Source organism: Chiloscyllium punctatum, chromosome 37 (genome assembly GCF_047496795.1).
Source record: "Chiloscyllium punctatum isolate Juve2018m chromosome 37, sChiPun1.3, whole genome shotgun sequence".
In the NCBI taxonomy this organism is placed as follows: Eukaryota; Metazoa; Chordata; class Chondrichthyes; order Orectolobiformes; family Hemiscylliidae; genus Chiloscyllium; species Chiloscyllium punctatum.
In genome coordinates, this window is record NC_092775.1 from 48,460,149 (window position 1) to 48,474,188 (window position 14,040).

The 14,040-nt window shown below is 40.8% G+C and overlaps 1 protein-coding gene across 4 annotated transcripts in view; it reads right to left on the reverse strand.

Annotated features, from left to right (window-relative positions):
* Positions 1-372: 372 nt before the first annotated feature.
* LOC140463093 (microtubule cross-linking factor 2-like) overlaps positions 373-14,040 on the reverse strand; it is a 121,816-nt gene continuing 108,148 nt past the window's right edge. For all 4 annotated transcript variants that reach the window (XM_072556807.1, XM_072556806.1, XM_072556808.1 and 1 more), the window contains one exon: positions 373-12,755. In XM_072556807.1, the coding sequence (XP_072412908.1) occupies positions 12,618-12,755 (138 nt within the window). In that variant the 3' untranslated portion in view covers positions 373-12,617. The remainder of the gene's footprint in view (positions 12,756-14,040) is intronic.

The window sequence follows — 14,040 nt, forward strand, 5'->3', positions numbered from 1 at the left end:
ATCTACAATTCATTTAGATCAGAACATATGGTGACAAATACAAAGAAATGATTCAACCTGTCACTCCACTGACAAATATCTTTGTATATACAGAGAATGATGTAACAGTAAAATTACAAGTCTGGCATAATTGCATTTTTCAAGATTTTAATATGATAGCAACTAATTAAGCATGAGCAAAAATGTTTGTGTTTTGGAAATGAACCTTTAAAAAGGGTATTTCCAGATTCCAGGTTTCTGGAAATTACTTATTTCTTGAAATAAACAAGGAACATCCAAACCCTGCTCATGGAACACATTTTCCTTAAATGTGTGGAAGAAAGATTCCAGCATTTAAATAATAAAAATAAACAATGAACACAAAAACGTACCTGACTTTGAACAGAGATATTTTATTAAGAAAACACATTACATCAGTATAAGTTCTTGTACTGTGAACTCCTTGAATTCAACAACATTTTCTTTACATGAGCAGAGATATCTATGGCTAAAAATCAGCTGCCTTCAGATTCTACTCCAAAATACCCGGATTAAAAGGTTTCTTTTTTAAAGCAGTTTTTTAAATGTTTTCTCAAGGAATCAAAATAACATCAACCACAAATTTCACAAAGCGAACACAACAATTAATACTTATTAAACAAATTGTAAACACTTCGTTGTTATGTTGACTGTTTTCTTGAAAGTACAGCAAAATGTTAAATTAGTTCTAACTTGTTTCTGCAAACAAGCTTTGTTCTGTTTTATATTTACAGGCAGTTTAAATAATTTACCACAATTTGACACATCTTGGAAATCACGAACAACAATTTTGAATTAATCTTATTGTTCAGTTCAATGTTGTTTCAAGGAGATGACAGGGTTTAGGTATTGTGGATGAGTGTGCAAGCAAAATCATGCAGGTGAAGTACTATGTCATCATACAAAGACTGTTAAACTCTGGCATGGCCAGAATGACCTTTGGGTGTGCCTTTTAATTCATTTTCACATATAAATTTATTTCAGGTATTATTCATAAAAAAAATCAATTAGTTATGGTTTTTTCCATAATTACTGGACAATTATTGTCCTTTTGGTGTATTGTAAACGCTACTACAAGAGGCACCTAAAAGCCTCCATTTTTTCTTTGAAATACATAAATAATCAAGTTCTTAAAACTATCTAGTTGCAGATTTATACCACAAAACTCAAAAAATACATAAGTTTATGCATAGAATGTAAACTCAAAACGTACAGAAAACAGCATTTCATTGTACTTTATATTCTTCAGTCAATGCTACATATAATAAAAATAATCAGTACATATTTCTATAATAATTTCCAATAACTTAAGATTTTGAAAGCAGTTCACCCAAAAGCCACAGTGGCTGTGCCAAGGTCCTTTATCTCTCCTGCATGGTGTAATGCATAAACTAAGTACAAATACCTAGATATATGTTTTTCTTTCCATTATTATACACAATTTTTTTTCTATGAACAGTATAAATAATTAAAAGGTATTTTTACAAACATATGCTGAACTTTTATATTAAAAGGTCACCTAAAAACAAAGATTTAAAAATCTAGTCTTACATTACAAAAACTAAAAAATACTAATGTTAGAAAAACTTAAATATATCAAGAATCAAAAATGACCATCAGATATTTTGGAATTTAAATAGCTTTCATATATACACACGACAAAGACATAGAAAACAATGAAGCTTATAAAACTGATATACATTAATAACTTTTAAATCATGTAATAGAAGCATGGAAAGAGCAGGTACCTTAATATTGTCTCATTGCTTTATGAGCATTTATAGTACGACCTTTCTCACATTAGTCACTTAAATCACACCTCTATTATCCAACAATACTCTTGACTATGTGCAGTCACTTGTCAATTAAAGTATAATCTAAAATAGATACATGGTATATGCAAAACAAGTCAGAATATTTGCTACAGGCAGTATGATTTATGAGGCCTGATTTAATCAGGTAAAATCATTTTAAAATGTCTCAACTAACTGCCCTTTTTTCCCTTAAGTTTGAACCCATATTTCTTAAAGGTTATCCAAAACTTCATAACAAAGTCTGAACATAATGGAGCCCTGCCCTGTGTGAGTCTGCAAATATAATCTTAAACGAATGTAGTAACATGCAACTGAAACAATGGCTTTTGACTTACTAGTGAACATTTGGTGAACAACTTACAAACAGTGGTTCTTCTCATGTATTTTTAAAAAACATACAAGCTGACTGGACAGTGTTGAGTTTCTCAAATTATATGAAACTGCTCGTGTCCAGCAGTGTGTTGCAAGGATCCGTGCTGGGTCCACCGCTTTTTGTCATTTGTACAAATGATCTGGATGTGAACATAGTTATTAAGTTTGCAGATGACACCAAAATTGGAGGTGTAGTGGACAGTGAAGGAGGTTACCTCAGTGTACAACTGGAACTTGATTGGATGGACCCATAAATGGCAGATGGAGTTTAATCTTGATAAATGTGAGGTGCTATATTTTGGTAAGGCAAATCAGGTAGGACTTATACACTTACGCCTGGGGAGTGTTGCTGAACAAAGAGACCTTGGGAATGTAGGTTCATAGTTCCTTGAAGGTGGGGTTGCAGGTAGACAGGGTAGTAAAGCGTTTCGTACACTTGCCTTCATTGGTCAGTGCATTGAGTATAGGAGTTGGGATGACATCTTGCGGCTGGACAGGACGTGCCACTTTTGGAACACTGCAATCAGTTCTGGTCTTCCTGCTATAACAAAGATGTTGGAAGGCTTCAGAAAAGATTTACAAGGATGTTGTTGGCATTGGAGGGTTCGTGCTAAAAGGAGAGGCTAAATAGGCTGGGGCTATTTTCCCTGGAGAATCGGAAGTTGAGGGGTGACCTTACAGAGGTTTATAAAATCATTGAGGGGCATGGATAGGATAAATAGACCAGGTCTTTTTCCCCCGGTTAGGGGAGTCCAAAACTAGAGGACATGGTTTTAAGGTGAGAGGGGAAAGATTTAAAAGAGACCTAAGGGGCAATTGTTTCATGCAGAGGGTGGTACGTATATGGAATGAGCTACCAGAGGAAGTGGTGGAGGCTGGTACAATTACAAGATTTAAAAGGCGTTTGGATGGGTGGTTTAATAGGAAGGGTTTAGAGGGATATGGGTCAGATACTGGCAAATGGAACTAGACTAACTTAGGACATCTAGCCAGCATGGACAAGTTGAAATAAAGGGTCTATTTCCATTTGGTTCTATAAATCACAATCTGATCAATTCTCTCAGAAAACTATGGCTCAAATCTTCTGCAATTTCTGTTGGATTTCCATTCCCCTCTTTTTAAATGCTATAACTGGGCTCTGCACTTCTGGCCAGGATTCCAAACACGGCCTCATCAGAAATGTGAAGCATAACAGAGTCCTTCTTTGTAGGACAATACAGTCAAGGGGAATTAAACCATACTCCCTGCTCACAGCAGAAGCCACCATATTCTATTAAACCTGCATTCACTAACACCATGAAAAGGTTTGGGACATCTCAATAACTTTTCAATTTGATAGTGAATGAGAGAAAGTGAGTGGATGCTATGGATAGTGTTGGTGAGATTGGTTTAAATCCAGCTGGACAGGGTCAAGAGTAGTTTGAGCTTCAGTGGGAGAAGCATCAGTACACTGGAGGTGGATAGTCAGGATTTGGGGTGGGCTTGGGCTGCAGAGTCAATCAGCATGTCAAAAGGTGGGGCTGGCAGTGTTGGAGTGAGGACTGGAGGATATGGTGTGCCAGACAATTTGAGGGTGGGGTGGGGAAGAAGAGTAGGAGAGTTGGAAAACAGATGATGGGAGGGGAGGATTCAGAAAGCCAATGGGAGGTTGGGGGCCCAGAGAACTCAGACAAATGGGATTGGAGAGAACTTGGGGATATGGTGGGGTGGTAGTGTCTGGGCATTCACTTGTGTCACTTGGTCAGAGGGTGGGAGAGTTGGGGGTAGCAGAAGGTTTGAGGTGGAGGATCAGTCAGTAGGTAGTAGGAAGACGGTCGGTTGCCTCATCAGCCAGGAGTTACATGAGGATTTATCTGTCTGGTATTTCTTGGGTAACTATTGGGCTAAGTTGGTCAGATCTCTCCCAGATTCTAAATCATATGTCAGAAGAATTTGCACAGGACGCTGGGTAACTGCTCAAGAAAGCCTGACTTGTAAGGTACGGATCAAGAGAAGTCAGATTGAATGGAGTAAATATGATGGGAAGGCAGAAAAGGTGGCAATGACAAGGACTCCTGGAGTGACCAAGAAGGGGAGGAATAGTGGCAAGTGAGGTTTAAATGCGTAGGCAACGGAAAATAAAATGGGAAGGCAATGACATTGGAAACCAATTGGAGGAGAAATCATCAGGAAAGCTGGATTGGTCAGGTTGTGAATAAGGAGGTCAGAGTGGAAGCCATAACAGGAAAAGTGCTAGCAAAAGACAGATAGTTGACATTATTAACATGGAAAGACAATGACAAAGGAAGCTAAAGTGGAGGAGATGGAAGCAGAGAAAGACAAGTTGGTAGGGATAACCATTGTGAAAAAGCCTGATACAATTGAATGGATAAAGAAATTATAAACATTATAGGGAATCCAATTATGAGGAGGAGACTGGTAAAAGAAGTCATAGGTAAATAAAATTAGTGAATGAGAATGAAGGGAGCTAGAGAATTCATTTTAGGAAGCACATGGAGTTCAAAAAACAGCTCAAGCAAGTGAAAGCAGAAAGAATGTGAGGGGAAACGCGATGGAATCCTGACTACAAGAGGAAAACAGACTGCTTGCTAAGGATCAAGAGAAATCTGCATAGAGAAATTTCAGTGGGTGTTGAAAAGTGTGGCGCTGGAAAAGCACAACAGGTCAGGCAGTATCCAAGGAACAGGAGAATCAAATTTTCGGGCAATTGTCCTTCATCGGGAATGTGGGGATAGAGAGTGGAGGAGATAAATAGGAGACTGAAGGGTGGGGGTGGGGCTGGGGAAGCAGGAAGGTAGTTGGAAAGGCGATAGGTAGATGCAGGTGGGGGTGATGGTGATAGGTCAGAGGAGAGGGTGGAGCAGATAGGTGGGAAGGAAGGTGGACAAGTAGGACAGTTCAAGTAGGCGGTGCTAAGTTGGAGGGTTGGATCTGGGATGAGGTGGGGGAGGAGAGATGAAGAAACTGGTGAAACCAACGTTAATGCTGTGTGGTTGAAGGGTCCCAAGGCAAAAGATGAGACGTTCTTCCTCCAAGTGTCAGATGGCTAGGATTTGGTGGTGGTGGAGGCCCAGGACTTGCCTGTTCTTGGTGGTGTGGGAGGGGGAGTTGAAGTAGTTGGCCACAGGGCAGTGAGGTTGTTTGGTGCATGTGTCCCAGAGATGTTCCCTGAAGTGTTCTGTGAGTTGGCGTTTTGTCTCCCCAACGTACAGGAGATCACATTGAGAGCAACGGACACAGTAGATAAAGTGTTTGGATGTGCAGGATAATCTCTGCTCGATGCGGAAGGATCCTGTGGGGCCATGGATGGAGGTGAGGGGGGAGGTGTGGGCATAGGTTTTACACCTCTTACCGTGGCAAGGCTTGGTGCTGGGACTGGAGGGTGTGTTGGTGGGGGGCATGGACTTAATGAGGGAGTCACAGAGGGAATCATCTCTGCCTTATGCTGATAGGGGTGGAAGGGAAATATATCTCTGGTGGTGGATTGTGACTGTAGGTGGTGGAAATGACCAAGGTTAATGTGCTGAATAGGATAATCTCAGTGGGAGCCAGATGGGGAAGTGAAATGGGGAAGAAATTCATTTGGAGGGGGGAGTCAAATGAAGATGCAGAAGTATGGAGACGGAGTCAGCCGAGGAGACAGACTTAGAATCAGAGCTACAGTGAGAGGCTGGATAGAGAATGAGTAGTGTAGTCTAATGGGAAGAGTAGGAAAACAAGTAAAAACAAATTAAGAATCATTTTAAGACTAGAAAATGTCTGCTTAGTGAAGAATCTCATTGGGGTCCGGGGGAGGGGGGGGGAGGGGAAGGGGTGCAGTTTGGTTCGAAAGTTTTCACCCCACTTAAAGTTTTGTCATGATGTGGAAAGGGGATTCTCCCTGCATCACATCATTTCCAGGAATTTAGAAACATTTCTGGCGCTGTTCCAGGATAACCCCAGAACTGTACCTTACTGTCACCAAGTGGTCTGGCAGAACCTATGTCTGCTGAGAGTAGATGCATATCCATTTGGAACCCACAGTGGAGAAGGCAAAGGCAAATGGCAATCAGTCCTAGCAGGAAGCCAATCCAAATTTCTGGTGGTAAAACTAAGCAGACACCTCTGTTAAAAATGTACCCATCCCAATGAGACGATGAAACCGCTGAAGCTCCACATGGACAACCTGTTTGATCGCCAAGAAATCGAGGCACACAAACGCTTCAGGCTGAGATGTGGGGAATGTGAAACAAATTAAGATGAGAAATAGGAAACCAGGTTGGAATGGACAATTGAGAAGGTGCCAAGATGACTACAGTCAGAAAGAAAGCCAAAGAGAAAGACAAGAGTACCTGAAACTGGACTGGGTGAGAAATGGGGTAAAGAACCAAATCAGCATATGAACCAGACTAGGAGAACTAACAGGAAGAAAAGCAAAGACAGGCTGTGAAGAAAAATTGGCAGGGTAACTTAAACAGAAGGACATGGTAAGTTTAACTAAAATTAAATGTGATGGATGACAATATGGAATTGAGTGTGATGGGGGGAGTGGATAAGAGAAGACAAAGTCAGAAGTCACATAACATCAGGTTATAGTCCAACAGGTTTATTTTAAAACATGAGCTTTTGGAGCTCTGCTGCTTCATCAGTTGAAGTGGAGAGAGACACATATGTGTTCTTTCTCCACTTCACTTGACGAAGGAGCAGCACTTTGAAAATTTGAGATCTTAAATAAAGCTGGTGGACAATAACTTGGTGTCACGTGACTTCTAGCAATGGTTAAGGAAGTGAGGGGGATGGGGGAAAGAGACATACATATTCAAACAACAACGAAGAGTGGGAGTGTAAGCGGCAATGGATACAAAAGGAACACAAGTTCGGCCAGACAACCAGACGACATGGTAGACTGAAAATGAGAAATAGACTATGAAGAGAAGGAAAATAATAGTGATATATAGGAATAAAAGGGAAACTAAAAGACTTATAATGCACAATGCAAACCAGTTTGGGAGTGATAACGTAGGGGCAGGTGGAGAGCACATATTGAAGGGGCAATGTGGAAAAAAATCATAATAAATAGCAAAGGGAAAAACAAACAGGAAATTGGAGCCAAATTAAAGGGGGCATTGGAAAAAGGGACCACAAAGAAATAGACTGAGAGACAAAGCTGATAGAAAAATGATTATATGTGGGCATGGAGATGAGGTTAGAAGATAAAATACTAACTGGAATAGGAAGTGAAGATATTTTGGGAAGAAAGCCAGACATAAAGAGAATGGGGGAACTAATGACCAATGGACTGAGGAGTGGCAGATGAAGTTTAATTTAGATAAATGTAAGGTGCTGCATTTTGGGAAAGCAAAGCTTAACAGGACTTATACACTTAATGGTAAGGTCCTCGGGAGTGTTGCTGAACAAAGAAACCTAGGAGTGCAGGTACGTAGTTCCTTGAAATTAGAGTTGTTGGTGGAAAGGATAGTGAAGAAGGTGTTTGGTATGCTTTCCTTTATTGGTCAGAGTATTGAGTACAGGAGTTGGGAGGTCATGTTGCGGCTGTACAGGACATTTGTTAGGCCACTATTAGAATATTGTGTGCAATTCTGTTATCTTTCCTATCGGAAGGATGTTGTGAAACTTGAAAGGGTTCAGAAAAGATTTACAAGGATGTTGTTAGGGTTGGAGGATTTGAGCTATAGGGAGAGACTGAACAGGCAGGGGCTGTTTTCCCTGGAGCGTCGGAGGTGGAGGGATGACCTTATAGAGGTTTATAAAATCATGAGGGGCATGGATAAGTTAAGTAGACAAATTCTTTTCCCTGGGATGGGGGTGTCCAGAACTAGATGGCATAGGTTTAGGGTGAGAGGGGAAAGATATAAAAGAGATCTAAGGGGCAACTTTTTCATGCAGAGGATGGTGCGTGTGTGGAATGAGCTACCAGAGGAAGTAGTGGAGGCTAGAACAATTGCAACATTTAAAGGCATTTGGATGGCTATATAAATAGGAAGGGTTTGCAGGGATATGGGCCAGGTGCTGGCAGCTGGGACTAGATTGGGTTGGGATATCTAGTTGTCATGGATGAGTTGGACCGAAGGGGCTGTTTCCGTGCTGTACATCTCTATGACAAGCCATATTGGGAAGGTCAGTGCAAGGCAGATGTAGATGGATATGGACATGTCTCGATTGGGAATTGGGAGAAATGGAGTCATGGGAAGAATCATGGGAAAGAAAGACAAATCCAGAAAGGTGCTTGAAAGGGGAAATCAAGGTAGCAAAGATGATAGAATGTAATTTATAAAGAAGTAGAGGTGCAGCAAGTTGTAGATGAGACAATAACAAAGGAACCCAGATTGGAACAGGTTACGGGAAGAGAGGCTAAATAATGCAGATACAGGAGGAATAATAGCAAGGCTGCAAGTCTGAAACATGGAATATTAGATTGGAAATATGAATAAGGAGAAAGTACAAGTTGGTAGGAAGATGGAAAAGGAGAACAACAGGGTCACAGACCACAAAGAAAAGTGAGAGTTGTATAAAGGCTGACGCTCGATAGAAGAGGTACATTTGAGAGAGAGTAACCAGGAGAAGCTATAGGGAATGGTGTAACAAAAGGCAAAGATTTAAAAAGAGCAGGAATGAGGAATATAGCTGAAGACAGAAAAGAAAAGGGTCAACAGTGATATTAAAAGGCAAACAGTGATATAACAAGAAAGGCAAAATAAAACAGAGGGGAAATGGAGGACAGAAAGGACTAACTGAAAATGATGGTGGGGAGGGGTGAAGAGGAGGTAGAGACAGGAACACAGGTTGATAACTTAGGAAAGGAAATAGGAAGCTGCGTGTGGAAGGGATCTGGTCTCACTAACAGATGAGCAATACAGGGATTCATGCAGATACTGAGGAGGAGGAGGAAGAGAAGATAGGACAAATATAAATCAACAAACAAAATGGGGTAACATTCAACTGAACAGTGACCTGATGGAAAAGATCTGCAAACAATTACAGAACCAAATGTATTCCATTAAATTAATAGGAAATAATATTGTACAGGTTCTACAACAGATGGGCATATTCACTTCCACAGGCTACTAAATTGAGTCAGACATCTAATCTACCACAAAAGATTCAGGACTACAAATTAATCTTGGGTGATGGTGCACAACAGGTAGTTTTAGATTGATGGCAACATACAATGTCTAATACAGTATTCAGTGCTACTGGAGTTAGTGGAAGTAAATATCAGGTGTCATGTAGAATAGGCTGAGAATTCAGTAGCACCACTTTGATACTCCACTGTCAGAGGTAGGACTGAGAAGTGTAAAATGAGGTATGGGGGAGTAGAATAATGAAGGTGGAAGTGGTAGGAGGGCAGTGGGCAAGATGGGTTGTACCTGATTTGGCAGTATGTTGAAGGATTTTATGATATAAGGAGAACTTGACCGCAACAAAATGAAAGATGAAAATGACTTTAGGCAGTTTTAAGAATGAATTCCAGGTGAATGCTTTATGGCCCATTTGTTAAGTCAGCCACTGCATCAGTTGAGCCCTTGGAGTGTACTAGGACTCCCCACACTGATAATCAAATGCAAAAGCTGGCTTTGTGAGAGAGAAATAGATTGGTTGCATTTGAAAAAGTGGTGCCTAACTTAAACTCAATTAGTGAAACAACTCCCTTCCTCCTGCCTTATACTGGGACTAGGCCGACACCAGTCCCCTTTGGGAAGCTGAGGAAATCCCTGCACTGCATTTTGTAGGAGGTCAGCTGACACCGTATATCTGCACTCTTATACTTTCTTTTTCAGTGGTTTTCAGATACAATCTCTCTTCTAATGCAACAGTGCTGAAATGTGGTGCCGTGTACAATCTAATTGTGCAATCATCTCACTCAGTTTTTTCTAAGGTTACACTAAGGATAATACAAATAAAAAGACAAATAAAAAAACACGGTAGTCAAATGGCCTGAAAGTCCTGGATACCCATAAACGGCTGAAGAATCTCCACCGCTGATCAGACGAGGCTCCTGAAATAAACCTCACACCTCAAGGTCATTGAAATAATCAGCTGTGAACACCTGACAGACATTCTCAGGCAGGTCAGTAGCAAAGAAAACCCCGAACAATGGTCTCCAAGGTTTTAATGTGGGCTGCGGGAGATGTACTCCCACTCCTCCCAGCTCCACATACCCACCAAATATATCTGAAGCAATTAGTTTTTTTGTGTCATACAAGGTCCAAATGTACACCTAGATTTCCTGAAAATAGCTAGCTCTATCCTGAAGACAGCCAACTCTATGTAATACTGCAGAGTGGACCTCAAACTGGCATTAGACCAGTTTACATATTCTTTACATATGAATATGTAAAGAGTTTATCACACACGCTTCAGACTTGGACCCTTGCTGCCAGTTTTATTTTTTGCCTTCACCCAATATGTCGATGGGTAGTTAAAATTAGAATCCCTACAGTGTGGAAACAGGCCCTTCAGCCCAACAAGCCCACACCAACCCTCCGAAGAGTAACCCATTCCCCTACCCTACATTTACCCCTGACTAAGGTACCTAATCTACATATCCCTGAATACTACAGGCAATTTAGCATGGTCAATTCACCTGACCTGCACATCTTTCGACTGTGGGAGGAAACCCACACAGACACGGGGAGAATGTGCAAACTCCACACAGGTAGTCGCCTGAGGCTGGAATCGAACCTGGGTCCCTGGCCCTGTGAGGCAGCAGTGCTACCCACTGAGCCACCGTGCCGCCCCATTGTGCTCTGGCTCAGTGAGTATTTGCTTCCCACCTGCTAAACTGTGGACTCTAGGGTTTTAAACATCTGTGAAATGATGTTGCTATGCATGTCCTCACTGATGATCTTTCCCCTTCAAGTACTTGAATGCCATCAATCACGGATTGTTGTGCAATCTATAAAACAGTTCATTTGACCCATAGAACCCACATTGTCCAGTATGTCACAAAGCAATAATGTAAAATAACTCAAACAGTCTAAATGATGATAACGGAGTTCATTTGGTTTCCTTAAATTAATGTATCTTTAAGAGGTGTTCCTGTTTTATAGCACACAGCTGACTGCTTCATTCTTATTATAGCTGGAGCATAAATGTCTCCTTCTCCAGTTTAATGGTTTTTCTTTGAAAGATGTCATTTTCCTGATAGAATTTATCATCAGGAAGAATAATGTACAACTGGATTATGTGTGCCCCAAGCTTTTAGGCCAGAAGTAATGTGGGAATTTATTTTACTCCCAGATCCAATTTTATTACCTGTTAGAAAAGAAACTTTTGTTACAGATCAAAAACAATTCAAAAATGAGAGAGAAAGCTAGTCTATGGCCTGCAGTCTCCAACTTAGAAGTATTCACAATCTGCAAAGCAACCAACTGAGCTATGACTACATTGTTTAAGTAACATTTATAAGCAGTGTTCCAGATAAGCTACGCACAATTGCACAGCAACTTGGAATGCATCACACAGGCCACTCCTAAATATTTCCTTTAAGACACTGCGTGAGTGCATTGTTGCTCAAAGCTTAATGGTGTCAAGCATTCACTGACCAGGCCATGTACAACAGAAACAAATTTAGAGGGCAATTGCCTACAGGTCTCTTTCCAGTGTGGGATTGAAATCTGCCATGAGCAGTGGTACAAACAGCTGGTATCAAATTGGTTGCCTGATATATTTATCATCCAACATTTAGTCCCATTGACTTCAATAAGATAGAATATCAAGCACAGCAGCAGGTGACTGATGTAATACCACCCACACAGCTTCTCCATTCAAGTCAAATTTCATCCTCCATGTTGACACATTGGCAGAAACACCACAGGAACTCTGCTAGTTTATAGCAACTAGTCTGCTAGTTGCTATCTTTACACATGATGGCAAGACACAACTAAATTGGAAATGATTTGTGCGTGGGATCTCTGAGTTTCCTAATGTGTGATTCGAAACATGTGCTACAAATATTTATTCCTCTTAGTTAAAGATGTTTATGGAGTGTAACGATAGCAACTGAAGTCTTGTCCACCTCCTTTGCCTCAGACACATCTATAGATCATAAATGACAGTTGGAAGAGAGTAGCGCAGAGATGGATGTTAATTAAAAAAGTCGAGACTGTTGTCTATGACAATTAGTTTAACACTCCTGCTGTATGAATATCTATGTACAGCTATTACAGAAATGATCCAGCACCTACACATTATAACTTACATACCTTAGATTTTCTTGATAAAGATCACTCAATAGTCAGCTTTGCCTCTATAGTTTTTACCTTTCAATCTACAGTGACCACGACAATAAAACCTGAACATCTTTTCTAAATGTCTCTGAAAAATTCACTTAAGCTCTCAGAGAAAGCAGAAGTTGCAGAGATTATTTTAGCCCACGTAAAGCTGTTTCCTTGCCCCGGCATAGTTCACGATTCAGCCTGACTTATCGTCAGCCACGCTAGGGTCTGAAGGTAAAGATCGTGATTTACACTGTGATAACGAATGGCGAACCGACGATCTGGATGGAAAGCAGGAGGTGAGTGACTGAGATGCACAATCACATGATGTTTCCTGCATGAGAACATGAATGAAATACCACATGAATATTCTATCTGCAAAGCAAAATCCACCTTGCATACATACACACACATTTGTATAATTAGGAGACAATATTTAAAGTGAAATTCTACACCTAGAAACTAAAATTGGTAATGGCAGACCAAGCACTTCACTTCAATGAAACAAGTAGACAGAGAAATAGTGGGCAGGTAATGCCAACATCACCAGAGCAATTACACTGAGGAACATTAGTGCTCAGAAAAGCAATGTCTCCCAGTTCAGCTTCCCAGTGTTATCATCATGTATCTCCAGAAAAGAAACAAGCACAGAATAAAACTCCTTCCACTACCTATATACTGCATGTCCCAACTGGGAAAAATAAAAATCCAAAGTGTGACCTTTCTTCCTTCTTTTCACAATGGACATCTTATATCCTCTTTGGTGATATTGTTAATTAGGAGGGACAGTTTTCATATTTTAGGAATAGGTTTCAGATGGTCAAAACTCATTCCCTTTTAGTCATCAAACAGAAAACTCTTCCTTCGCATTAGTTCCGTTTTAATTTTAACCCAAGGCCAAACTTATATGTGGAGATGATGACATCAGAGTAGACCACCAGTTGCAAAAGTCGGGGTGAGCCTGCTTTTGTATGTGTTTCAAAGTCCGAGTTGATTTTATGACTGCCGGGCCATCAATTGACTCAGGACAAAATGTCTAATCTCATCTTCAAGGAAGTCCAACCTTCGCCAGCTGCTGATTAGTTAAACAGCTGTCAAATTTCAAGTGCCAATGGTACCACTGGGAGTGGTCATCACTGCCCGAACTGCAGGCAGTCCCCACAGTTGGAACTGAATTAGAAAATGAATGGGGTATTTCCATTGGGGCTGGGCTGGTAGGCTGTAATGAGGATTAATGGGAGGAGGACATCTGCTGGAGGGATCCCCTCTAAACCACAACAAACTAGCAGGGTTCGAGAGGAAGAAGCTTTTCACTTGACTACCTAGAGGAGACTCAACTGACTCAAAGGAAGACAGGCAACAAGTGGCATGGCCTTGCCGTGATGTTCAATTTTACAACCCCTACTCCACCCCCATCAACCTTTTCCACAGAGGGGTCACGGGGTTGGGGTGGAATGATGAGGGTATTGAAATCCATTACAATTCTAGAAGTGAAAAACTATTAACCTAAGGCAATATAAAAGTAAATTCTGAGAGAGACATTCTCAATGCTGGAATTACAGATCTCACTGTATGACTGAATCACTGAGCTCTACATGATGTTCTCCATCAGATCCATG